The sequence below is a fragment of the Neovison vison genome, chromosome 4, assembly GCF_020171115.1.
Source record: "Neovison vison isolate M4711 chromosome 4, ASM_NN_V1, whole genome shotgun sequence".
NCBI classification, from domain to species: domain Eukaryota; kingdom Metazoa; phylum Chordata; class Mammalia; order Carnivora; family Mustelidae; genus Neogale; species Neogale vison.
The window spans coordinates 209,138,035-209,165,906 of NC_058094.1; the positions used below are offsets into that span (position 1 = coordinate 209,138,035).

Sequence of the window (27,872 nt, forward strand, 5' to 3'; positions counted from 1 at the left end):
GCCACCCAGGTGCCCCCAAGTTTTTAATCCATGAGAAATGGGCCATAATACCTCAAAGATGCTATAAGAATAAACTGAAATACACCAGAATGAGAAGCGGCACATTACAGAGTAAGTATTAGGGGTCAAGAAAGGTAGAACGGAGGATAGAATGGACCAGCAGTATAAAATGTTAACTACCAGCTACCAAGGAGTGTTTTTCTTTCTTTCTTTCTTTTTTAAAGTACAAAGGTGAATCTGGAAATATGAGGAACCCTTAGAAAAATATTAGCTCTGTTCACTAAATACAGCTCACCACGGTAAATGGATAAACTAACTGTGGTCCATCCAAGAAATGCAGTATTACTTGGCACTAAAAAGAAATGAGCTATCAAACCATGAAATGTCATAATAGCAGCTTAAATCCGTATTACTAAGTGAAAGAAGCCAATCTGAAGAGGATACATCCTATGCGACTCCAACTATCAGACATTCTGAAAAAGGCAAACTATGAAGGCAATTAAAAGATAATTAGTTGCCAGGGATTGGAGAAGAGGGGAATGAACAGGTTTGAGTACTGAGCATTTTTAGGGCAGTGAAAATATTGTGTAGGATACCATAATGATGGGCTATATGTCCAGATACACAGATCTACTACACTAAGAATGAACTCTAATGCAACTACAGCCTTTGGGTGATTAACGATGTGTCAATGCAGATCCATCCATTGTAACAAATGCCCCACTCTGGTGGGTGATGCCGATAATGGGGGAGGCTGTGCATGAGTGGGGCCAAAAGGATATGGGAAATTCTCTGTACCTTCTCAATTTTGCTATTAAGCCTAAAAACTGCTCTTTAAAAATTGTCTTGTTTCTTTTCTTTTAAAGGACTTAAAGTGAGCAAAGACAACAGAAGCACAAAAGAACCAGCTCAACATCCGGCACAGAGTTATCAAGCCAGTAAGATGGCTCTAAGTGTCACACAACTGACTCTTAGCAACTACATGACATCCAGGTGTTAGTATTATTTAAGGCCAGAGGTCTAAAAGTGTTACCACTGGGGTTCCTAAACCAGTAAACAGCTGGTTATAAACACTTCTGACCTATATACCACACAAAAGCCCAGGTGTCCCCATGAGTTGATACACAAATTTTGTACTGTCGTCTATAATCTCGAAGAATGTATTTGTTACTACTACATGTAGAACTAGCAAGGTATTTACAACTAATACTCAATTCCTACATTTCTTCCTCGCTATTTTCAAGGAAGCTCCTAAGAGAGAGAATTTAGATTAACATTTTAGCCTAGAAACCAAATGGGTTTGGACAAATTTTAGTATCCATTATTTTTCCAGAGGTTGCTTACCTAACAGCCTCAACTGTAAATACTCTGTTCAAGAAAACAATGTATTGGGGCCCCTGGGTGGCTCAATCAGTTAAGCATCTGACTCTCGGTTTTGGCTCAGGTTGTGATCGCACAGTTGTGAGATCAAGCCCTGCGTCCCAGCAACCTGGAATCTGTGGGGATCCTGCTTCTCCCCCTCCCTCTGCCTCCTGCTCCCCCTGCATGCGCCTGCTCGCACTTTGTCAAATAAATAAAAATCTTTAAAAAAAAAAACAAAACTGCATTTCTGGTTAAAACTGACAACTACAATTATGTCAAGATCTTCAGCGAAACTACAAACAGAACTGCTAAAAAAAAAAAAAGATATCAAAATTGTGAAAAATGAATTCCTTTTAGAATAAATTGTTTCTATGGACCAAAACAATGATTCTTTGCTCAAATTAGCAGCTAGTAAGAATATATTATTTTCTCTTGTAAGTTAATTATGTAACTGGTTAATAACAAGAAGCCATGCAGAATGCAATAGCATTTTATCAGTACCCCACCCTAAAACTCTAAGACTATAGAATTCTTTCCCTTATGAAGCTTTTAATACCTTTGTAGCTCACTCTTTTTTTTTTTAAACCATTTTTTTTTAAAGATTTTATTTATTTATTTGACAGAGAGAAATCACAAGTAGACAGAGAGGCAGGCAGAGAGAGAGAGAGAGGGAAGCAGGCTCCCTGCTGAGCAGAGAGCCCGATGCAGGACTCGATCCCGGACTCTGAGATCATGACCTGAGCCGAAGGCAGCGGCTTAACCCACTGAGCCACCCAGGCGCCCTGTAGCTCACTCTTAAGTTTATCTTCATTTTCACATATAAATGTTATTACAGATCTAAAAAGAGCCAAATGCAGAAAGTTAAATTTGCCATTTGCAAATTGCTAAACAAACATATCCAACAAATCTGTGTGCTCCCAGACCACATCCTCGTATTTACATCTCATTTTGTTTCCATAAGGCCATACCAATTTTACACTTCATTCAAAATCAAATGTGACTTCTGAACAAAAGCTAGTAATTCAGATTAATACACTGATACATTGTAATTAAGGGTCAAAAACAAGGAGCAGGAAGACAGCAGCAGAGTAGGAGGACCACAAGTTCATCTCTGCCCACAAACACCTAAATACCCTCAGAAATTGACCTGAAGACTGACAGGACAAAATCTACAACTAAAGGGAGTGAGAAGGCAACATTGAAGGGTGAATCTAAATTAAGCCTGGGTGGCTCAGTGGGTTAAGCTGCGACCTTTGGCTCGGGTCATGATCTCAGGGTCCTGGGATTGAGTCCCGTATGGGGCCCTCTGCTCGGCGGGGAGCCTGCTTCCTCCTCTCTCTCTGCCTCTCTGCCTACTTGTGATTTCTCTCTGTCCAAGTAAATAAATAAAATCTTTAAAAAAAAAAAATTAAAAATTAATAAATAAATAAATAAATAAATAAATAAAATTTTAAGTAAAGAACAAAACAAGGGGACAGGGATAGGATGACTGGGTTATGGACACTGGGGAGGGTATGTGTAAGCGTGGTTATTCACAGACCTGTACCCCCAGGGCAAATAATACATTACATGTTAATAAAAAATAAATAAGTAAAATAAAATAAATAAAAACACTACCACCACCACAACACACACACACACACACACACACCCCAAAGAACAGAAACTCCTTCCGTGAGTAGAACCTAATTCCCCTTGGGTTCTTGAGTGTCAGCTACACTTAGTGACTATCTTCCAAACAATAGAATACTGAAGGAAAAAGTAACTTTACAGGAAATACCTGTCAAGCACCACTAAGGCCCAGTGGATCAAAGTTAACATAACCTGTGATGTCTGTCGTAAGGAAACAGGTATGCCCCTCATACAGCCCATTTGTGATGAGAAGGGCACTTCACCTCTGTGGTATTCTTTCCAAAACCCCACAATGAGTTTGGCCAATTTTAATACCTTTCTATTATTAGGTCTAATCATGGGGGGGGCAGTAAACAGAAATTGAAGAATACTCCAAAGAAACAACTGACCAGTACTCTGAGAAGTGAGCAACTGTCACAGACTAGAGATACTAGAGAGACATGGCCACTACATGTAATGTGGTATCCGGGATTCAATCCTGGAATCGGAAAGAACGTTCTTGGGAAAACTGGTGAACTCTGAAGAAAGCCTGGTAACATACCAACCAACCGTTGTTAGTTGTTTTTACCAATGTGTCTCTGTAATGTAACATAACATAACACAGGGGTACTGGAGCGCCTGGGAAGCTCAGTTGGTTAAGTGACTGCCTCCGGCTCAGGTCATGATCCCAGGGTCCCTGGATCCAGCCTCACATCCGGCTCCCTGCTCATCGGGAAGCCTGCGAGAGTCGTCTCCTGCTTGTGTTCCCTCTTGCACTGTCTCTCTGTCAAAAAAATAAAATCTTTTAAAAAAAAAAAAGAGTACTAACAACACAGGCATAACTAGAACTGAAGTGAGGTACAGAAACTCTCCACACAATCTTTGCAAATTTTCTGTAAGTCCAAAATTAAAAGCTTATCTAAAGAAAGGTAAAAAGCTATCCAACATTAAGGCAAAAACAGCAGAAAATGAGAAAGGCTGCTTATTTCCCAGGCCTTCACCTCAACTTCTAAAAAATTAAGCATCCAGGGGTGCCTGGCTGGCTCAGTTGGTAGAGCATGCTTTTGACTCTTGATCTCAGGGTCGTGACCTCAGGCCCCACATGGGATGTGAAGCCTACTTAAAAAATAAAAAAATCCGGGACCCCTGGATGTCTCAGTCAGTTAAGCCACTGCCTTCTGCTCAGGTCATGATCCCAGGGTCCTGGGATTGAGTCCCGCATCCGGCTCCTTGCTCAGTGAGGGGCCTGCTTCTCTCTCCCCATATGCCTGCTTGTGCTCGCTTGCTCTCTCCCTCTGACAAATTAAGTAAATAAAACCTTTTTAATAAACAAAAAATAAAAATAAAAAAATTTAAAAATAAATGAAATAAAATTAAAAATCAGTGCTTGGCTGTCTTAAGACTAATAACTGATATTACAGTAACTTGGAGCAAAACTGATCCATTTTAGGCACCCAGAGTTTAAGCATCAATAAAAATGTCAGCAACTGGGATACCTGGCAGGCTCAGTCTATAGTGCAGGAGTCTCAGGGTCGTAAGTTTGAGCCCCATGTTGGATGTAGAGATTACTTAACAAAAAAAAAAGTTAGCAACTAAATTTTCTACAATATCTTCAAAATACCTAGGGAGTATTAAAAGACGTGACAGTAAAATATTAAGTACTGAATTGTTTTAAACTCTGACAGGATCCTATCCTGGCTCTGGACATATCCTTTTACTCACATGTATTCCATTCCCTAAATTTACCTTTTAAAAACCAAAATATGATTTAGGTAACTAAATACAAAGTTCTGAAAGGAACAGCATGGTGTCATTCTATGCTGATAAAAAGTACGTAAGTCAGGCACCATTACACGGCTTATATTACTTTTTTTTTAATTATTGACAGGTCAGGGCACTTGGGTGGCTCAGTCATTAAGCATCTGCCTTCGGCTCAAGTCATGATCCCAGGGTCCTAGGATCAAGTCCCACATCGGGTTCCCTGCTCAGCAGGAAGCCTGCTTCTCCCTTTCCCACTCCCCTGCTTGTATTCCTTCTCTCGCTGTCAAATAAATATATCTTTAAAATTAATTAATAGGTCACATACAGGGCGCCTGGGTGGCTCAGTGGGTTGAGCCGCTGCCTTCGGCTCAGGTCATGATCTCAGGGTCCTGGGATCGAGTCCCACATCGGGCTCTCTGCTCAGCGGGGGACCTGCTTCCCTTCCTCTCTATCTGCCTGCTTCTCTGCCTACTTGTGATCTCTGTCAAATAAATAAATAAATAAAATCTTAAAAAAAAAATAGGTCACATACAATTCAGAAACCTTAAAAATATAAAGGCAATGCCATCTAATCTTATTATGAAGAGACACCAGAACATTTATATTAACAACTACTTAGAGACGCCTGGGTGGCTCAGTCGGTTAAGTGCCTGCCTTCAGCTCAGGTCATAATCAGTTCTGGGATCGAGTCCCCACATTGGGCTCCCTGCTCAGTAGGGAGCCTGCTTCTCCCCCTGCCTGCTCTGCCTGCTGCTCCCCCTGCTTGTGCCGACAAATAAATCAAATCTTAAAAAAAAAAAAAAAAAAAAAAAACCAAACCCACAAACCTAGTATTGTTTTTTCATTCTCCAGGACTCTTACATTCATAAATAGGATTAACTAGGCAGTAGGCTATACTGGGTATTTTTTTTTTTTTTTAAGATTTTATTTATTTGATGGGGAGAGAGAAAGAGAGAGCACAAGCAGACAGAGTGGTAGGCAAAGGGAGATAGAGAAGCAGGCTCCCCGCTGAGCAAGGAACCTGATGCGGGACTCCATCCCAGGATTCTGGGATCATGACCTGAGCCAAAGGCAGCAGCTTAACAGACTGAGCCAGCCACCCAGTTGTGAGGCTATACTGTTTTATTTAATTCTATTTTTCATGTAACAAATGTTGACTACTAAACAGTAGAACTGATTTTTAAGTGAGGAATGAAAAACAGAGTCATTATTTCAACTCTGGCTTCTATTTTTGGTATCAATAATGAAAACAAAGTTACCAGAGTTTACTCTCCTAATCTGAAGCAGTACAGCCAGAATTAGTGTTTCTCAAACTATTACTTAAAACCACAAAAGGCAGGGAGGGGGGGGCTCAGTTGGTTAAGCATCTGCCTTCAGCATAGGTCCTGTTCCCAGTGTCCTGGGACTGAGTTCCACATTGGGCTCCCTGCTCAGCAAGGTCTCTGCCACTCCCTCTTCCTGTACCTCTCCCCACTGCTCGCAAGCACATGCGTTCGCACTCGCTCTCTAATAAATAAATAAAATCTTAAGTATTTTTGGGGGCGCCTGGGTGGCTCAGTGGGTTAAAGCCTCTGCCTTCAACTCAGGTCATGACCCCAGGGTCCTGGGATCGAGCCCCACATTGGGCTCTCTGCTCAGCAGGGAGCCTGCTTCTCCCCTCTCTCTCTGCCTGCCTCTCTGTCTACTTGTGATCTCTGTCAAATAAATAAATAATCTTAAAAAAAAAAAGGGGGGGGGCGCCTGGGTGGCTCAGTGGGTTAAGCCGCTGCCTTCGGCTCAGGTCATGATCTCGGAGTCCTGGGATCGAGTCCCACGTCGGGATCTCTGCTCAGCAGGGAGCCTGCTTCCCTCTCTCTCTCTCTCTGCCTGCCTCTCTGCCTACTTGTGATTTCTCTCTGTCAAATAAATAAATAAATAAAATCTTTAAAAAAAAAAAATCTTGGGGCACTGAAAGCCTCTGCCTTCAGCTCAGGTCATGATCCCAGTGATCTCTCTGTCAAATAAATAAAATCTTTAAAAAAATAATAATAAATAATAAAAAAGCCACAAAGAACACTGCCTAGAAATAATACAATTAATCTCAACTCAAAAAGCCCTTATAATCCGAAAGCAACCATTGCTTTCTAATACTATTATTCTCATTCCAGGTTTTCTCCAAGTAGAAAAACATGCTAAAACCTATGTAAGTATAATATCTACTAAAATTTAACTTTAAATAATAAAATGTCATCTGAACTTCTGACAAAACACTGTAAGAATGACATTTAAGAAATAAAAACAGCCAGACCTGACAGACTAAAATCCTTATGTTTTATCCAATTCATTCAAATGAATAATAAGCCCCAATTTAAAAGCATACAAATTTTACACTAATTTCTGATTCTATAAAAAAACAATCTCTAATTCTAATGCCCATTAAGCAAATGGAAAGGTAAGACACATACGTTATCTATGTCAATTAAGATAATCCAGTACAGGGTGCCTGGGTGGCTCAGTTGGTTGGGCAACTGCTTTTGGCTCAGGTCACGATCCTGGAGTCCCACATCGGGCTCCCTGCTCAGCGGAGAGTCTGCTTCTCCCCCTGACCTCTCTCCTCTCATGCTCTCTCTCTCTCATATAAATAAATAAAATCTTAAAAAAAAAAAAAAAGGCAGAATCTATTTAAAAAAGGAAAACCATAATCCAGTACAAAGTCTTGTGCCTACATACCAAGTCAGCCCCCAAAATGGACAATAAGCACAAGTGAACATGTTATTTCATTAGTCACTCTTTGAATTACAAGATGCTCAAGGGGCTAGAATTCAATCCTGGGAATAAGCGCCCATAGGAGTAAGGGACTGTTCCCATTTACCCCGCCTTAAGAACGTAAGAGGATGCTGGATGAGAAAGACCTGAAGACTTCCTACCTTGAGGACTTAGGAAAAGAGAGCCGAGTCAGCAGTTTCTGAATCTCAGAAACACTGGCCAGATTATATAAAACTAGCTTAGAAACACTAAATTCTTCAGATGCAAAAAAAGACTAGGACCTTTAAAGTGTAAGAACACAAAATTTATGTCATGTTCTGTCGTGTCTGACTTCACTAAACAGAGCTAAGGCAGATCTAAGGCACAACCTATTTTTATTCAGAGCACACATAGCAAAGTTGTAAACTACTATGTATTTTTAGCATAAGTTCTAGTTTGATAAATAATTGCTGAACCTCACAAAGGAACTAGGCCAAGTATACTCTGATTTCCAAACTCCTAGGGGAAAAAAAAATATCTGGCTTCACTGCTACTTCTGGTTAAGACTGAAGGTAAGATACCATAAAGGATCTGGAAAGACCTTCTCTTCAAAGGTTTATTTGTGTACTTTTCTGCCCGTGTATTTAACTTATGCTCGATTTCTACAAATTAGTCGAAGTGTAAATTAGGAATACCAAGAGAAAAAGGAAACAGACATACAAATGGAAATATAGGAAAGGAAATGATAGTCTTGATGAGCTACCAACAGTCTTCTGACCTATCATGGTTTATCAGTTATAAAACTCAGCTAAATTTCAAAGGAAACACATTAATTATTCAAAGATAGAATGAATCTGGTACACCTAACTATTCTAACCCAAGAGCCTATAGAAAGACAAGACAGGAGTAAGTGTTCTCAAGTATGTAAGTGATTCAATACAGGTATATTCAAATATATGTCATTTGATCATCAAAGACAGCATTCAAGACCTGCCTTTCTTAACTGCCAGGAGAAATGGGCAGCAATCCAGACAAGCAAACTAAAGAACACATTCAAAGGTCTACTTCCTCTCTTTCTTCCACCCATAAAACACATCTGACTTAAAAGTATTTTGTTTTTGTTTTTGTTTCTAATCTCTAAGGATACAAATGAATAAAGGGGCAAGAAACATTTTTTTCTCCCTTTACTCATTATGAAGATGGTGGCTGTAGCAAATTGAATCAATTAGTTGATAAAATTAACAGATGTTAATAATGTCAAATTCTGTTGCCAAGATTGGTGATTTCTTTTATCAAACATGTACCATGTTCTACCTTTTAATGTATACTTTGAATATATCAATGTGACTATAGTGTGTAATAAAAACCCCAAATCTCCAAGATCTACATCATAGGGGATGATTTCATTATAAAAGCCTTAGTCTAAATTAGCAGTATGACCAAGTACTAATCCATAGTTGTGGGACCATATATATATATTATGTATTATATATATAAAGGCCATATAAAAGTGACTGTTAATGGAAAAAAAAAAGTAAATCGTTTCTTTCCTTTGGAGTGAAACAAAAAGGGTTATGTAGTTTCAGGCTGTGCTGCCAAGGAGACTTACTAATTTATATGCAGATTTACATAAATAAGATTAGCAAAAGCATACTGAACATTCAGTTGTCTGTAAGATCATAAAAATATAACCAACTATATTACACCCAGCGATCTGTTATGAACACAATTCTAACTGAATCACCTTCCTATAGGTAACCACAATGGAAAGGTTTATCCAAATTTTTGAATTTTTAAATCATTAATCAACCTTTCTGAAACTATGCAACATAAAATCAACTGATTGAAGAGCAATACCCAGATAACCAGTTATACTGGGACCACAAGGACAAAATAACTGAATTTATTTTCACTAAGCTGAGTAGTAACCCATCTGCTTCTGAGGTAACACGAACCAGGCACACTCTGTATCTACTTTTCTATTTATATTACCTCAACTAAGATTTTATAAGATTTTATAATCCAAGAAACCTTGAAAAGTGTACATGATAAAAACATCATACATGGAAAAATAAAGGTTTTGCTTAATGTTAAACAGAAAACTTACAACTTACAGTATCAATAACAATTTCACACATAGGGATTACACCTCCCTAAAGTGTCTGTAAGTTAGAGACCAAAAAGTTGAACGTAAGACCTAAGATTCCATCTCCCCCGCCAAAAAAAGATTGCATTCGCAACCAATTAAGCAATATTCTAAATCCCTAAATATGGTCCCTCCAAGTGTACCTGTGGTGGGCCCAGAGACAGACCCACCAGCCCTGTCTTTCATCTTCCGGCCAAGCCTCCCCTCTTCACACAGGTTTCCTACTCCTAACTTCTCTCCAGGGCCAGATCAAAAAATCAGCAGTACCTATATAAACCACCTACCTTTAAACACCCTAGATGCCTAAAAAGCAGGGGAAGGCAAGAAGGATCCTTCATCCGCATACAGCTGCCCTGTGGGGCTTTCCACCACCTGGCTCTTGAGGATTTGGGTCCTGCCAGGCATAGCAGCTTGCACAAGCACCAGCCTGCAAACCACCAGACACCCTTTGCAAGCATCTGGTGAGGTACAGAGAAGAAACTACAATAGAACCTGCACATAAAAATATTAACAGTTCTTCTAAACCAGGATACCTCCACCCCACCTGAGAATCACTAATGTAACAACAATCTCTCCAAAGTACACACTGACTTTTCTGTGTTTTTCTATATTGCACTTTAATTACATTTTGGCACTCTGAAAATAACACTTTTTTTTTTTTTAAGATTTTTATTTATTTATTTGACAGACAGAGATCACAAGTAGGCAGAGAGACAGGCAGAGAGAGAGAGGGGGAAGCAGGCTCCCTGCTGAGCAGAGAGCCTGATGCGGGGCTCGATCCCAGGACCCTGGGATCATGTCCTGAGCCGAAGGCAGAGGCCTTAACCCACTGAGCCACCCAGGCACCCCTGAAAATAACACTCTTAATAAACATGCTCAAAGCATCATCCTTGTGTTTGATGACTGAACCAAAGTCTCCCCACCAAATAAAACGTCACTGACTACAATCTGAAACCCCTCCTGAACCAGGAGTTTGTCTTTTTTCTTGTCAGCCAAGTTAAAAGTTCCAGCTGCCAGTAATTTGTTAACTGTTAAAGCAACCTGCATGCATAATGCATACACCTATACATAAATTCAAATGTCTGTCATGTATATGTATAAGAATGCGACAATACCAACTACTACAATGTCTTTTTTTTCTTACGGCAATGTCTATCAACCCAAGAATAACTTACACCGAATGCCAAAAAGTAAAAAAGTAAACAAACAAATAATCAAAATAATCCTATTTTGTTAAAAATTAACTTTAAAAATTTTTCAGGAAAACATTACGGAAACATATAATCTGTTTCTGGTTCTGCAAAACCGGGCCATTGGTTCCTGAATTTAGTCCACATGAAAACTGAAGATACTATTAAGACCTGAACAGAGTCCTACATCAGTATTTGTAAACAGCTGTAAATGTAACTGGAGGTGCTAAGTAAAACTAACATGTTAAAAAAAAAAACCCAACAACAACAAAAAAACCCTTATCAATATTTTACAAAAAAAGGGGACCATCAACGAAAAGAGTGTTTATCTTTTCAGAAAAGGATAGTCCTAACAAATGAAAAAATGAAAGTTATTTGTGACCATAATTCCTGAACTACCATGTCAAAGGGCCACAAAGCAAAAAATATTTTACAATAAAAATTTAATTCACTGGGACGCCTGGGTGGCTCAGTTGGTTGGACGACTGCCTTCGGCTCAGGGCGTGATCCTGGAGTCCCGGGATCGAGTCCCACATCAGGCTCCCAGCTCCATGGGGAGTCTGCTTCGCTCTCTGACCTTCTCCTCGCTTGTGCTCTCTCTCACTGTCTCTCTCTCTCTCAAATAAATAAATAAAATCTTTAAAAAAAAAAAAAATTTAATTCACTAATTTTGAATAAAGAGGGAGAAAGTTACAAAACTAGTTTCAACAGATTAGAAATCAGTGCTCTATAATGTTATTTAATGGGATTCCTTTAAAATACAGAAAAATAGTTATATGTCACAATTTAATTATGTGTGAAATACAATCATCAGTCAAATTAAATTCAGGATACCTGTTAAAAAGTTGAGCTTATACCTACTCCACGTTTTAGCTATTCCACTGATATGTATTTACACTAATGAAAACATCCATCCAAGCAGCTTCATTTGTAATAGCTCCAAATTAGAAATAACCCAAACACCCATAAAGAATAAATGCACAGTGATTTACCTATACAATGTCAGACTACATCAGCAGTAAAAATAACATGGTGAACCTCAAAATCTGATGAAAGAATTCACATAAAAGTACATACTGTATAATTACATTTATGTAAAATTTCAGAAAATGCAAATAATCTACAGTGACAGAAATCAATGGTTGTGTTGATAGGCTTCATGGGTGGTATTTATGTCAAAACTTATCTAATTTATCATTTTATAGTTATGTCAATTATACCTCAGTTTAAAAAAAAAATCCAGATACCAGAACTAGTGCTATAGCTCTTGCCAGTCAGAGCTCATCACAAATGTGATATATTTAACCTACCAACTCACAGTAGGCACTCTGAGAAGTACAAAAGCGTCCTTAATTTAAGGATCACCGCGCTCTCTCTCTCTCTCTCTCACACAGCTTAAAACAAAGAGATCAGAACTCATTTGTCATCACTATGACAGGCTGATTGCTTCACTGCTGAAATCACACCAACTAAAACACAACAGAACAAAATGAGAGCACACTGAGTGTGGGGCCCCACAATTTTTAATTAAATATTTTAATTCAACGGTTACTTTCTTTGATGCAGAAGACAGAAAAAAGAAATTAAATATTTTAATCCATATGGCTATTTTCTTTGATCTAGTAGAAAATGAAATAACCCAAAACACAAGAAAAGCCGTATGCACAAGATGTTAATTTCAATCTTATCACAGAAATAGTGGTGAAGAATTAAATCAATGGCAAGGGCATGAAATGTGACCTCTTCGTTATGTTTCATACTTTTAATCAGGAAAATAAGCTGCAAGGAGAAATAAGCAAAACAGGGTACATACAGTATGATCAACAGGTTGAAAATAATATATGGGGTGTAGGAGACTGATAAGAAAAAACACAATGTAAGTATTTGAGGACAGTGGTTCTTCAACTGCAGTCCCTAGACCAACACTATCAGTATCAACTGGGAACCTGCAAGAAATACAAGTTCTCTAGACCCACTGAATCAAGACAACTCCAGAGCTGGTACCCCAGCAACCTGTTTTAACAAACCCTCCAAGTAATTAAGATCACACTAAAGTTTGAGACCCACTGTTTAAAGGACAGAATTATGGGTGACTGTTTTCTTTCCCTTTTGTAACCTATACTTTGCTCAATTATCTTACTACTTATGTAATCCAATTAAGTTTTTTCATTAAAGTATTTTACTAAAAGGTATACTATGGGTCTATAGTCAAGAAGCTATTATACCATAAGCACGAGTCTGAACTGCATGCCTAAAAATGCAATGATTCTTGGAATCCTCAACTATTAAGAGTGAACAAGGGGTGTATGGGTGTCTCAAGTCATGATTTCAGGGCCCTGGGATTGGCCTCCTGTCCAGCTCCCTGCTCAGGGAGTAAGTAGCCTGCTTCTCTCTCTCCCACTCCCCCTGCCTGGGCTCTCTGGTTCTCTCTCAAATAAATAAAATCTTAAAAAAAAAAAAAGTAAACAACATACTAATTTCATATATATTTGTGTGTGTATATACACACACACACACAAATCCATATGTACACACACATCTAAAGCAGGTCAAGGTGCTATGGAAATTGCACAACGCTAGGAAACCAACAATCCAGGTTTTTCTAACACATGCACACAAACAGGGTTAAGTGACTTTTATGGGTCACATTTGCACAAGATTTTTTCCCCTAAAAGATGAATTTTTAGGCTTGTGTATAATTTACTAGACCTGCACTGCAGGACTCCTGTTCTGAAGCTGTGAATGCTTCCTCATGTCGGTTCCTGCTCAACAAAGTATCAGCGCATTATATTTGTCACCAAAATCTAGGCAGAAAAGACAAATTCAGAACACTGAGAGTTGCCAAAGCTTTAACTTCTAGCTTGAAGACCATAAAACGGTTCCACCTTCTACCTTATCATCTCACAAAAACAGAGGCCACAGGAAATAAAAGCAAAACACAGGTTCTCTCAATTGACACTGGAGCTAGTTAAAAGATCACAGAATTGTCTACACTTTGAGGACAAATTAAGGAGTAACAAAGACTACTGATTTGGGATAGAATAACTACTGATTAACAACAAAATACCAAAGTTGATGTGAAAGACAAACAGCTATGTTTTTGTTTCCATTTTTTAACATCCATCTTTAAAATACTAGGAATATAGATCCCCATAAATCCATCCCATGGCATAAAATTCACTTTTTAACCTTTCTACTCCTTCAAAAGTCAATTCTGAAAGTAAATACAAGTTATTCAAAAAGCTGCTACATAGAGAGTTGACCTTATAAACAGCTTCTTCGATTTTTTTTTTTAATTGTTTAACTAGTTACATAAGCATCATGACCACCCACACTGAAATTTTTCACTACTAAACCCCCAGCACCAAGCCTGGCATAAAGAGGGTGCTCAAATGTTTTATGGGGATGAACTTCTTACTGAAAACTTCTGAAACCCTAAGGCAGACACCCAGGATTCTCTAAGACTTCACTAACACAGTAAATGAATTTAGTAGAAGTCAATGCCCCTTTCTAGCACTCTTCAAGCTTTTGCAGGGAAAATTTACATTTCTACCATACTTTCTGAATCCCTGCGTGAGTCATGGAAGTACATTTAAAGTGGCAGCATACCCTATTTTAAGTTACTGCAACTCCCTCTGAAAAAGGGAATCTTTGAAAACTTAGTATTACAAAGTTCCAAAATCTCACCAATAACAAATACAGCACATGACAAATCCCCATTATTATCAGGTTCACTTTTCTGATTTAACCTTTAACATTTATTTCTTGTAATCTAAAATCAGGTTTTCCTCTTTCTACCCCTTGCAAATATACTTGATCCTGTAACACTACTCACAAGGCCTCCCCGGCCCCTACTTCTTTTGTATATAAACACACTCTGGTCACACACTCCCATCAGCTGTTTGGTAGCTCCACCCCTCCTCCTTTTCCGGGTAGTAACAGAGCAGCCAATGAGCTGTGAGGAGCTGTGCCTGAGGCCTTTTGCCTGCATACGCTTTTCCAAAACAAGCAGCTCCAGCCTTCAGCAGGGGCCATTGGTTCGCAGATAAAAGGATCACCAGGCTGTGCAACAGGGTGAGACGAGTAACCCCCACCAACAAGGAAACCCGTGTAATCTGAGCTGTTTGTTCCTCCACCAGGGAGAATTTAAACCGATATTCCTTTAGGGCAAATCACGCTTTAAGGTCACCAGAGTCCCAGTTCTCAGACAATCAAAATAATCAGAGATGGAAACCTCAACGCTTGCCAGGCTGGGGACGGCACAGTAGAACCTGACTTTGAAAACAAATGGCCACACCATTCACAACCATTCCACAGGATTTGGGTAAACCAAGTTTTTTGACTGGGACACATTCCTACAGGGCCCAAAAGTCAGTACATCAGTCTCCAGGCTCCTGGATAGGTTTGCACAACCCTCAGCAAAGGATCAGAACAGAAACAATGAATGAGTCAGAGTTTCAGAACATAATCGCCCAGCAGATTATTAAGTGCATCGGTGCAAAACATTCACTCCCTGCATAACTTGAGAGTCAGCTCTCCTCCTACCAACCCGTCACAAAAGAAATATCACCGACTCCCAACCACCACCACAGACAGTGTCTCCAGAAGAACCTAGCGAGCTGGTGGAAAGCAATGGCCAATTAGTTACACATCCCCTTCTTTCCCTACCCCCACACCGCTACTTTCCTACTATATAGGTTCCCTGCCAAGCTGTAAATCGCGGTGGCATAATTACACTCAGGAGACATCCAAAAATGGGCTGAAACAGGAGATTGCAATGAAACCAGCTATCGGCCTCCAAACCAAAGAAATCATCAAGGGGCACTGAGGGGCAAAAAGCAAGTACATTCCTTCAGACCTTCTCTACTTCCTCTCCACCATCTTTCATTTTCAACCCCCGGCCCTTTCACACAATTGTACTAATTTTAATAGTGGGCTGCAAAATTTTTCCTTCAAATTTTTGTTAAATATACCTTGCTCAAAAATTATTGGCTCCATTTGGGCCTACTAATATGAATTCAACAGAGAAAAGAGGCCACAAAACCTCCCATCCCCACAACACACATGCACACACAAAAGGAAATACAAAAATTTTAACTTCCAAACTACGTGAGACCAGAAAATAACCAATACGAAACAAAGATAACCTCTGGCTTTTAAGTCCTGAGACTGTTGTCCTCCTATCTCAGAAATCTATGATTTTAAAGGGCCTCTGCTTTCTTTTGTCAGAGAGGAGGAAGGTGGGGAAAGAACAGAAGGCCAATGCATCTTTGCCTTTCTTCATATTCTACTAAAAATAAGCTATGAAATAAGCCACTTAGGGGAAGAAAAAAGAGAAAGACACCCTGCTGTTCTTTGTCTGTTTTCCTCTCCCTCTCCACCCCCCACACCCCGACTCCTAAATGCGGTAATCATTCTAGATGCCACAACTACTAAATGAACAAAAGGCAGTGTATGGAAAAGGCATCAGGTCAAGTTAGGCCTCACCCTTTATCCTCAATCTTCTAAAAATATATATGTATATAATTTGAGACTCTGACATTGATCAAAAACAGCTGGAATTCTCTCTCCACCTCCATCCCAATTAAACATTAGGTAGAAATTTGCATTAGGTGTGACAGTAACTCTCAATTCTGGATAAAAATAACTCAGATTCTGCCACCATACCATTTCCTAGTTTCTAAACAAAAATAAAACCCGAAACTGCTTTGTGTAAAATGTACACACAACCATAGTTACAAGTTTTCCTGCAACCTTATGGAAAGCCAACATTACTGGCATCATTCACACATTTACAAAACTCAATCAGTCACAAACAGCTCGTAAGAATCAATTTCACTTGTGCCTAGACATATTTGGAACATGTATTTTATTATTTGCTCCTCTCCGTAATGCCCCCTCCCACCTCCCAAAAACTCTAAACTTCAAACCCTAAAACTTAGAAGTCGTCTACTACTGTTCCTAATTTCTAGCTAAGTTTTCCTGAGGAGAAAAACACCTTATTCCTGAAAAGAGGAAAAAAAAAAAATCTCTTGCCCAGGCAACTTCCCTCCCATCCCCCACCTCCAAACCAAATACAAAAACTACTTTTTTAAAACTTCGGAGAATTCCTAACTGAGTATTTAACAATCATCACCCTCTAAAAAGAAGAAAAACGTCCTATCAAAAACAGTACCAAATAAAAGGAAGAAAGAAGGAATTCACCTGAAGAATCTAGCCAAACAACTTGAGTTATATAAACAAAACCCTGCAACAGGGGGAAATGGTGGGGGGATGGGGGTGAGGGAGAAAGAGAAGCAGGAGACAGGACTTTTTAACTGCGTTTCACACACCACCACTCCCCATCCCCGGTTCCCCTTCTCCCCAGGGATTAGCTGTTCAGAACACTGGGCTCATTTCCTCTCCCACCCTCACGCCCCCCCCCAAGCTCTAAATTACCCCTCAAAAATTTTCTAGATTTGTCACAGGAACCTTCGCGAATTTCTCGAGCTGGTCATGAAATAATCAGTCTGGACTCCAACCAAAACCACGGCCTGAAGGGCCCTTATCAGTTACAGATTTCCCACTGCTACCTCCTGAGTACATAAAGTTGGGGTGGGGGTGGAAATAAAGGGTGTCACTTGGTAAAATCAGGGCAGTTATTCCCCAAGAACCTTACCCTCACTGAAGGAGTTTGCTTAACTGGCCAGCATAGGGGCTATTTTGTCAAGGAGAGATCCTCTTTCTCTCCCTCCCCCAGCTGTCATATCCACAATATGGAGGGTGGCTTGCTAGAGGGCCTGGGGGTCCTCACCACATCCAACTATGGGTGGGACAAGCTTTGTCAGTGAAAAACAAAACAAAACAAAAACAAAACAAAACAAACAAAAAAACGGTAGGGTTCTTTTAGGCACCGGAAAGCTTGACAAGAGTCTCTGATTTAAAACACTCAGAGCTCTTTATTACAACAAGGGGCATGGAGCAGACTACTCTTCCTAATATAGAAAGGAATTAGGGATAAAGGAGGTCACTTTAGTTACCCCAGTTCAAGAAGCATAGTGAATGGAGGGAATGGAGGCATCTCAAGAAAGGAAGAAAGGCTTCACTCTCTGGAATTTCTATCAGGAGTCCCTAAATTCAGAGCGAGGGAACAGGAGAGAACCTGAGGTGGGCACGGTGGTCAAGAGAGGTGGATGGTCCTGCAAAAGAAAAAAAAAAAGAAAAAAAAAAAAAAAGGGGCCGTCTTGGGAATCCAAACGTCGTGGAGGAAAGTCGCAGGCAATGAGGGTGCAGAAGAGGGAGGAACAACGCACATTTCGGGGTGCTGCAGATAAAGGGGGAGCTGAAAAGGCTCTAGGCTCCTGGGAGGTGCCAAGGAGCCGCCTTAGGCACTGGGGGGAGGGAGGAGAAGAAGGGAGCCTCGGACAGTGGCCGGGAGTGCCCCAGGGCCCCTGGCTGGGTTTCAAGGGTGCCCTGGGCATCCTCACACCGCCCCCGCTCACAGCCCGAATCCCCCCTCCACGAAGGATACAGCTTGACCACGTCCGTGTCCATCCGCCTCTTGCCCGGACTGGGGGATGACATGGTGTCGCCGCTGCCTCCCCGTCGCCTGCGCCGCCGCCTCTCTCCTTTCCTCGGCCCGTCTATCACGGGCCCCGGGCCCCGGCTCTGAGGAGCCCGCGGCCGCGCCGGCTCCTCGGGGGAGGTGGCAACACCCCCGCGGTCCTGTCCGGTCCCGTCAGCCGCCGCCGCCGCCGCCGCCCCCCGCACGGGGGAACACCGGGCACTGTCCGGCCGAGTGGGGGTGGGGACCCCGAGGCGCCCGGCTCGGGCTGCCCCTCTCCGGCTGTGGGTTCCTCCGCGGCCTGGCCCCGGCGCTACTGTGCGCCGCGCGTCGCTCCCTCCTGCCTGCTCTAGCTCGCTCGTCTGCTCGCCCGCTCACCCTCTCGCCGACTCCCTAGCAGCCTCCACGACAAGCGGACGACTCCTGCTCAGTCGGCCTCTCTACCCCAGCCTCGCTCTGGGCGCCGTGACGTCACCTCTGTGACGTCATCGGCGGGGCGGGCCCAGCTGGCGAAAGGGGTGGGGCGCCGCGGCCGCGGCGTGGCCTTTCCCGGGTGGTTCTGGGAGATGTAGTTCCTCTTTCTCTGGCCCTCACAGCCCTGTGCCCCCTCCCCCAACTCCCTCCGCACACTTAATCGCTCAACTGCCAGTGTCGTTATCATCATCATAAACGATAATAGTAAATAATGGCAATATTACATTTGTGTGTTTTGGGGTAATGAACCACCTTCTCATATACACTGTGAAAAAGTCTGTTTATTTGATTTGAGGTGGCAATTACTAGGATAGGCACCAAAATCAGAAAATTCCCACAGGAGCGGGTTCCCTGCACCCTGCCCCCTTCTTGGATGGAGAGAATCTGTTTGCAGCGATTGTAGACTATAGCAAGGCTTCCTCAGAGCTTGCAAACCAGGGTTCATCACCCTCCATATAGAGAGGCCCACTATTTCAAGGATTAGACTTGAGGCAGCAAGTTGGCAAGACCAGAAATAATTTGGTAAGAGCATCCTTACCTCACAGAGTATGAGGTAATTTCACAAAGTGAATGACTGATAGAAGCAGAAACACCCCAAATATGCTGTAGTTCAAAGGACAAAGATTGTTTTGTCCTCCACACTCCTGTACCAATGCTATATACTCCATCATTAATTCCATAAACATTTATTGAGCACCTACTGTGTGTGAATCACTCTGCTGGACATGAGGATATCATGGTGAACTAAGACCTTAAATTTACACAGCCCTTTTAATATGGTCTGTGGATCTAAAGTGTCAGCACCACCTGGGAACTTGTTAAAAATGCAGGCCAGAGCTTCACCACAGACCTACTGCATTAGAATCTGCAGTTTAACAAAGTCGCGGGGTGGTTCTTATGTGCAGTGAAGTTTGAGAGTCACTGCTCTACAAAGCACTCCATAAGAAGTGGTATGGGACACAAGAGTCAACCAGGCAAAGGGCACAGGAAAGAGTGATCTAGGCATCTCCTGATGTTTATATCACATTTTTGCTGTCAAAATTTTTATCTGTTTCCTCTTTCCTATGAATACACTTGTGCTTTGTCAGACCATGTGCTGTGAGATGGGTCCCTTTATATTAACCTCCCACCCGCCTCGACACACACGCACACACACCTGGCGCTGCAGCAATCAACTAAAATTGAGCATTCTTTTTTTTTTTTTAAGGATTTTTATTTATTTATTTGACAGAGAGAGATCACAAGTAGGTGGAGAGGCAGGCAGAGAAAGAGAGAGAGAGAGAAGCAGGCTCCCCGCTGAGCAGAGACCCCGACGTGGGACTCGATCCCAGGACCCTGAGCTCATGACCTGAGCCGAAGGCAGCGGCTTAACCCACTGAGCCACCCAGGTGCCCCAAAATTGAGCATTCTTTACTCCTACCATTCCATCCCCCCAAAGGACTAGTCATTTATGCCTGTGTTTAATATACATAAACTTAAATTTGCCATTTCAACCATTTTAAGTGCACAATTCAGTGTATTAAATACATTTACAATGTTGTACAACCATCACTACTCTCCCTTTCAAGAACTTTTTCATCATCCCAAGCAGAAACTTCATACCCATTAGACAATAATTCCTCAATCATTCTCCACCTGCTCCCCAAGCCCCTGATAATCTCTACTCTACTCTATGAAAAAGATGATTTTTAAAAAATATTTTATGTATTTATTTGACAGAGAGATCACAAGTAGGCAGAGAGGCAGGCAGAGAGAGGGGGAAGCAGGCTCCTCACTGAGCAGAGAGACTAATGCAGGGCTCGATACCAGGACCCTGAGATCATGACCCAAACCTAAGGCAGAGGCTTAACCCACTGAGCCATCCAGGTGCCCCTATGAAAAAGGCTATTTTAACTGCTCCTAAAAGGGTACATTGGTCTTTCTTATTGCACATAGCAATTCTGTCAGAAGGAAGACTCAAGGAGATTTCTAAACCCTTTTATGTGACTACTTTGTTCAAGGAAGATCAGGATGGAGCAGAAAATTGTTCTTGACTGTCTCCTCTAGGCTCTCCAGGCTCCTGTTGCTATTACCTCCTCTCCCAGCACTGCTCCTCACTCTCCTTCACCTGAGTAACCCCCATTCGAGTGTTAAGACAATGATGCTCAACCTTCGGTGTGCTTCAGAATCATCTGGGGAGCTTGTTAAGTTCACAAAGGTCCAGGGACCCCGCCACTGGGGATTTTGATTCAGAAGGTCTGGGGCAAGGCTTGGATGTCCACATCTTTAACAAGTTCCCCAGATGATTCTGATGCAGGTCAAAATTTGAGAACCACAGTCTGAAGATGCCAATAGGCCTCAACACTTTCCAAATGCCTGCCTGACCTCTCCAGGTGAGTCTTGTGTTTCCATAATATCCTGTGCAAATAAGGATGTTTCCTCCCCACCTGAGAGCAAAGTGGCAGGCTCAGAGGACCCAAAGGTGTTTCCAGAACAGAAAGAACAGTTCAAGGATGGGTCTCGAGAAAAAAGGGAATAGGGAGGATATAGAAATGATCCCCGGTGGGCTTTAATTTTTACAGATGCTATGCTGCTGGGATCTAAGCTCTAAGCAAAAATAACCAGACAGGTGTTTAGAGAAACTTGTTCCAGACAACACTGGAGAAGGTGGGGCTGTTCTACCTAGAAATGCAATGGAGATTTGGCCCTCTGAGACGTCACTGAAAAGCAATCACCTAGAGAAGCATTATTGTCTAGAAAGGATCTTAGCTCTGGGTTACTCAGGACAAACCTGCCCTTCCCCAGCCCTTAATTATGCCTCAGCTAATTGCAGATATCCTCCCAGAGCCTCAGTGTTCTCATCTGTAAAATGTGGCCCATAATGCCCTACCCACTTGAGTGGGTTGATGGAATAAATGGAAAGGATGAATGTGAAAGCCCCTCGTAAACTATAAATTGCTTTTCATAAAGGTAACATGAAGTGTTGATTACAAGATGCAATCTATTATTGGTGGTGGTATTATTATTTTATTATTAATCTCAAACTCCCATTTACCCACTCCTTATGCACTCTCTATCATTTAAGGAGAAAGGTCTTCAGGTGAGGTTTTTGTATTTTTTTTTTAAGATGTCATAGTGTCAATTCTTTCTCTTTGTGGTTAAAGTATGTTCACGTTTTTATGACACGCCTGTTCTCTCTGGGCACTTTGCCATTTGCTCCTTCATAAATCCATTTCCTCTAATCTGACTTGGTCCCCTCTCCTCCACTGCAAGCCCTCCCCTCCCCTTCCCAGAGCCTCAGGAGATTCCTGAATCTGCCCTTGACCTAGGTTCAAAAGGTGACTTCAAAGTGCCAAATGACAGTCTTTCTTTGACTTCTTTTTTTTTTTTGGCTTACAAAACCTGGAGCTCCTCTTGAACAATTTTAAGTTTGAGCCCACCTTTTTTTTTTTAACTCACCTTTTTAATCCAATGTTTTAGCCATTCAGAAGGTCAATAATTTACTCTAAGACAACACTGGAGCCTGGGAGTGTCTGTTTATATGTGTGCACACACATGGCAATGTGCTGGAATGAACCATGTTTTTCCTTATCAGGTACAACCAGGGTGCCGTGAGGGAACAGCTGTCCAGTCGGCCTGAGTCACCAGTGTTGCAATCTGGGAAATGTATTCGGGCCTGTTTATCTCTCCCCGGGGCAGGGCCGGGCTTGACCAATGGAGCCTCCGATCTCAGGAGCTGCTTCCCAAAGGCAAGCAAACAAGCTGGGAGAGAATATAATGCTTTGAGCAAGACACTAAGAGGGAGCAAAAGGAAAGCCATCATTTGATGGAGGGAGTGGAAGACCCCCGCCCAAACAGCCTAAATAGCCTAAAAGCCACCCTCCCTCTGAAGGTACCTGTTTAACACAAGAGCTCTAGAGCCAAAATGAATTTATAACCATCCCCACCAAAGGCCAAGATCCCTCAAATAAGGCCTCCTGATTCCATTTGACCATTTCTATCAGGGAAATAGGTTTCTTTTCTTTCTTTTTTCTTTTTTCTTTTTTTTTAAGATTTTTATTTATTTATTTGACAGAAAGAGACACAGTGAGAGAGGGAACACAAGCAGAAGGAGTGGGAGAGGGAAAAGCAGGCTTCCCGCCGAGCAGGGAGCCCAATGCGGGGCTCAAGCCCAGGACCCTGGGATCATGACCAGAGCCAAAGACAGACACTTCACAACCGAGCCACCCAGGTGCCCTGAAATAGGTTCGTTTTGAGCTCTCACTCTCAGCATCTGAGATCACAAGTCCAGACCGCTCTAGAAGCCAAATAACAGCAGTTTCCTTGCTGTTATGGAAATAAAGGCTGAAAAGAACACCTCAAGGGGCGCTTGACTGGCTCAGTCTCTTGATCTCGGGATTGTGAGTTCGAGCCCCATACTGGTGTAAAGACTACTTAAGAAGAAGGAAGGAAAGAAATGTAATCATTTCAAGCCATCTCTGTGTAACCCTGTTACAATCTGTCCCCACAGAGGCAGTAGGGGGAGCTCAGGAACATGCAGGTCAGACGCAGCATGGACAGAAAGATTTCATCTCTCACCCAGTTTGTTTTGCTTGCTACCTGTCCTCCTTGGACAAACAGGAAGCACCCCCCCAAAGCGGCATGATTCAGAGAGAGCATGGAACTTAGAGAAAGCCAACCCTTTCCAGACATTTGGGCAAGGAACCTAACCTTTGTGTTTCAGTCTACTCATCTGTAAAATGGGATGAGAGTACTCTCATACCCTTGCCTGGATCAAATAGAAGAGATGTTGCATCCTCTGAAGTGCCAGTCATATATAAAATATTATCATGCCCCTCCCCCATACATACACACAAACACCCACATACCCCAGTGCCAAGGCTCAAGGAGGGAGCAAGATTGGAAATGATCCACTGTCCATGGGGGTGGGGGAGCACTCACCTGGGCCAGCTGCCCTTCGGGGAGCCTCTGTTTTGCCCCATATAGCCTCCTGCCCTTCCTTAACTCCCTGATCTGGAAGTGCTGGAGGCCCCAGACACAGCCCTAGTCTCTGTTCTTCTTTATCCACATTTAATCCCTGGAGGACCTCATCCAGTCTCAGTTTAAATTTCCAAGCATGATCTGACTCCCCAGTGTACGTTTTTTTCTTTAAGATTTTATTTATTTATTTGACAGACAGAGATCACAAGTAGGCAGAGAGGCAGGCAGAGAGAGGGGGAAGCATGCTCCCTGTTGAGCGGAGAACCTAATGCGGGGCTCTATCCTAGGACCCTGAGATGATGAGCTGAGCCAAAGGCAGAGGCTTAACTCACTGAGCCACCCAGGTGCTCCCCAGTGTATGTTTCTGATTGGAGCCTTGCCCCTGAACTCCAGACACATATACACAGTCACCTCTTTGCTACCTGCTCAAGACCCAGAATAAACTTCTGACACCATCCCCACCTCTTTCTCATATAGTTTTCCCTGGTCCATAAATGGCAGACATTAAGTTGAAATATAAGAAACTGTCATTTCTGAAGTTAAGAACAGTCAAATATTAGCCACTTCATTTGGTTCAACCTAATGCATCCTGCCAGTTGCTCAGGTCAGAGTTGGGGCTACCATTCCCGACCCCTCTCTTTCTCTAACACCTTACATCCAATCTACCTGGAAATCCTGTTGGCTTTCCTATGAAATATATCCAGAATCTTTTTCCCACCATCTCTACCAAGCCATCATCATTACTATAATCGTTTCCCAGCTGACCTCCTCTCTTCAACCTCCAAATTCATTCATATAGAAGCCAGTGATCCTTTTAAACCACAAATCAGTTCTTGTCTTCTCACTTCTGTTTCACTCTATGTCAAAGACAAAGCCATCACAGGCTTCCCAGGCCTTACAGGAGCTGCCCCTACCCTTTTCCTTCACTTCTGTCTAGCCACAATGGCGTTCTTGCTGTTCCTCAAACACATCCCACATGTTCCTGCCCCAGAGCCTTTGCACTTGCCACTCTTCCACACTTGATCTTAGCCAAAAGGCTGAGAAGCGATTGCCACTCTTCCAATCATAAACAGTCTTCACTTAGATAAATACCTGGTTAACTGCCTCGTCACCTTTGGGTCTCTACAGAAATGTCACCTTCTCTGCAGAGCATTCCCTGAGTACCCCATTTCAAACTGCAGTCCCAACTCCATCCCAGTACCATTTCTCCTTCTCTGTTTAGCTTTTCTCCCTAGGATTTACCACAGGCCACATACTGTAGTCTACTTAGCTCTCTGTGTATCTTCTCTCCCCACCGGAATGTAAGCTCTGTGAAGACAAGGATTTGCACTTACTGCTCTGTGGCCAACGCCTACAAGAGCATGTGGTACACAGTAATGTTCAAATACTGAATGAATAAAAGGAAAAAAGGGAAGGCTCTAGCTGAGAAGGCAACAAAACATTAACAGCTTAGAGCAGTTCATTGGAAGCTCACAAAGTTAGTTCCTTTTTTTTTTTTTTAGATTTTATTTATTTATTTGAGAGACAGATGAAGGGGAAGGGCAGAGGAGAGGGAGTAGCGGGTTCCCCTCTCAGCAGCAAGCCCGTTGCGGGGCTTGATCCCAAGACCCTGAGATCTTTACCTGAGCCAAAGGTAGGCAATTGACCAACTGAGACACCCAGATGCCCCACAAGTTAGTTTTTCCTAATGGTCTCTGAAGAGTGTCAGGAAACACTATATACTGAGCACCTCCTCTGTGCCAGGCACGGTGCCAAGGTATGTTACTTAGGACCCAACAACCTGGCAGGACTGATGTTATTTGCCTATGAAACACCTCAGGCTCCAGGAAGTTATGTAATTTGCCTAAGGTCACTTAGCCAGTAAATGGCAGCATCAGGATTCAAGTCCAGGTCCTCAACTTCAAAGCCCATGCCATTTGCAGTCAGCTGTACCACCCTGTTAGTGAATTCAAATGAAAAATGTAATTTGTTGACACTGAATTCATTCCTTTGAAGGCCCAACCCAAATTCCACCTCCTTTCTGACCAGAAGACTTCCAGGCTAAATGAATACATTAACCAACTAACTAACTTCCAGGCCATTCTAAACCAAATTAATGTTCCTCTGAAAAGAAAAAGTCTCCAGTGTCCCCCGTTTCAGCAGATGGCACTGTCCTATTCCTGACCCTCACACCCAGTCCATGAGCAAACTCCCCGAGCTCACCTCCACGTGTCCGCCAAACCCAACTCCTTCTCCTTGTGTCCGTCCCCTCATCTGAAGTACCACCCTCCCTGCAATAAATCAATTATTGGCCACTCTTAGCCCCCATGACCCTCACCCTCACATCCCAATCTGTTCTCCACCCAGGAGCCAGACAGCTGGTGTTTTGTTTTGTTTTTTAATATTTTATTTATTTAGGGCGCCTGGGTGGCTCAGTGGGTTAAGCCGCTGCCTTCGGCTCAGGTCATGATCTCAGGGTCCTGGGATCGAGTCCCGCATCGGGCTCTCTGCTCAGCAGGGAGCCTGCTTCCCTCTCTCTCTCTGCCTGCTTCTCCATCTACTTGTGATTTTTCTCTGTCAAATAAATAAATAAATAATCTTAAAAAATTTTTATTTATTTGTTTATTTGACAGAGAAAGAGAGACCGCAAGTAGTCAGAGAAGCAGGCAGAGGGGGAGGAAGAAGTAGGCTCCCCACTGAGCAGAGAGCCCCTGAGGGGCTCCATCTCAGGACCCTGTTGGTCATGACCTGAGCGGAAGGCAGAGGCTTAATCCACTGAGCCACCCAGGCCCCCCAGACAGGTGTTTTAAAATTAAATTCCTCCCGGGGTGCCTGGGTGGCTCAGTGGGTTAAGCCTCTGCCTTCGGCTTAGGTCGTGATCCTGGAGTCCTGGGATTGAGCCCCACACTGGGCTCCTTGATCCTCAGGGGAGCCTGCTTCTCCCTCTTCTTCTGCTCCTCCTCACTGCTTGTGTTCTCTCTCTGTCTCTTTCAAATAAATAAATAAAGTCTTTTAAAAAATAAAATAAAATATAATTCCTCCCAAGTCACTCCCCACTCCCTGATGTCCTTCCAAGGGTCATCCTGAAACTCAGAATAAACTCAAGTCTATGGCCTCAGAGATGCCGTGTAATCTCAGTTTAGGTTCCATTCTCAACCTCATTTCCTACCTCCCCCATATCCCCTCAGACATTCTATTTGCTTGAATTCCTGAACATACCAAGCTCATTTCCACTTCAGGACCTCTGACCTGCCATGACAGGTCATGGAATCCTCTTCCCCTACATCCTCAGGGCCAGCTCCCTCCTTTCTGCACTGGGGTCTTTATTCAGATGTCCTGTCTTCAAACTGCCCTTTCCTGACCACCCTGCCTTAAAAGGTATACCCCTTACCTTTATCTCCTTCCTTCGCTTTAGTTTTTTGGTAATCTTTTCAAATTCGCATTTTGGAAATGTTCAAAGATGCTGAAGATTTGAGGGAATAATGCAATGGTCACCCAAATACCCACCATCCAGATTTAACAACTGTTCACATTTTATATTTGCTTTATCTGCCTACAGGCATGTGTGTGTAAAATGTGTCTTTTTTTTTTTTTTCCCCCCTAAACCTTCTGCAGGTAACTTTTAGATACTATGACACTTCGGGCCTATATACTTCAATGTGCATACCCTACAAATAAGGACATTTTCCTTGATAACCATATCATTATCACAGATAAGAAAATGAGCAATGATTCCCTAACACCATCTAGTTTCCAGTCCATAATCAGAGTTTTTTAATAAATCTCTTTTTTACTGAAGTGTAGTTGACATACAGTATTCTTTTTTTTTTTTTTAAGATATCATTTATTTATTTGACCGAGATCACAAGTAGGCAGAGAGGCAGGCACAGAGAGAGAAGGGGAAGCAGGCTGCCTGCTGAGCAGAGAGCCTGATGCGGGACTCATCCCAGGACCCTGGGATCATGACCTGAGCCAAAGGCAGAGGCTTAACCCACTGAGCCACGACATACAGTATTCTTTTAGTTTCAAGTATACAACATAGTGATTCAATAATTACTTCTACTACAACATAGTGATTCAATAATTAATTCTACTACGAAGTGCTCACCATGGCAAAGGTAAT

At 42.3% G+C, this 27,872-nt stretch overlaps 1 protein-coding gene across 1 annotated transcript in view; it reads right to left on the reverse strand.

Annotated features, from left to right (window-relative positions):
- Positions 1-18,776, reverse strand: part of UBE2H (ubiquitin conjugating enzyme E2 H) — a 103,269-nt gene extending 84,493 nt beyond the window's left edge. Inside the window, exon 1 of the mRNA XM_044246563.1 lies at positions 18,305-18,776. Within this exon, the coding sequence (XP_044102498.1) occupies positions 18,305-18,357 (53 nt within the window). The 5' untranslated portion in view covers positions 18,358-18,776. The remainder of the gene's footprint in view (positions 1-18,304) is intronic.
- Between the last annotated feature and the right edge of the window lie 9,096 nt (positions 18,777-27,872).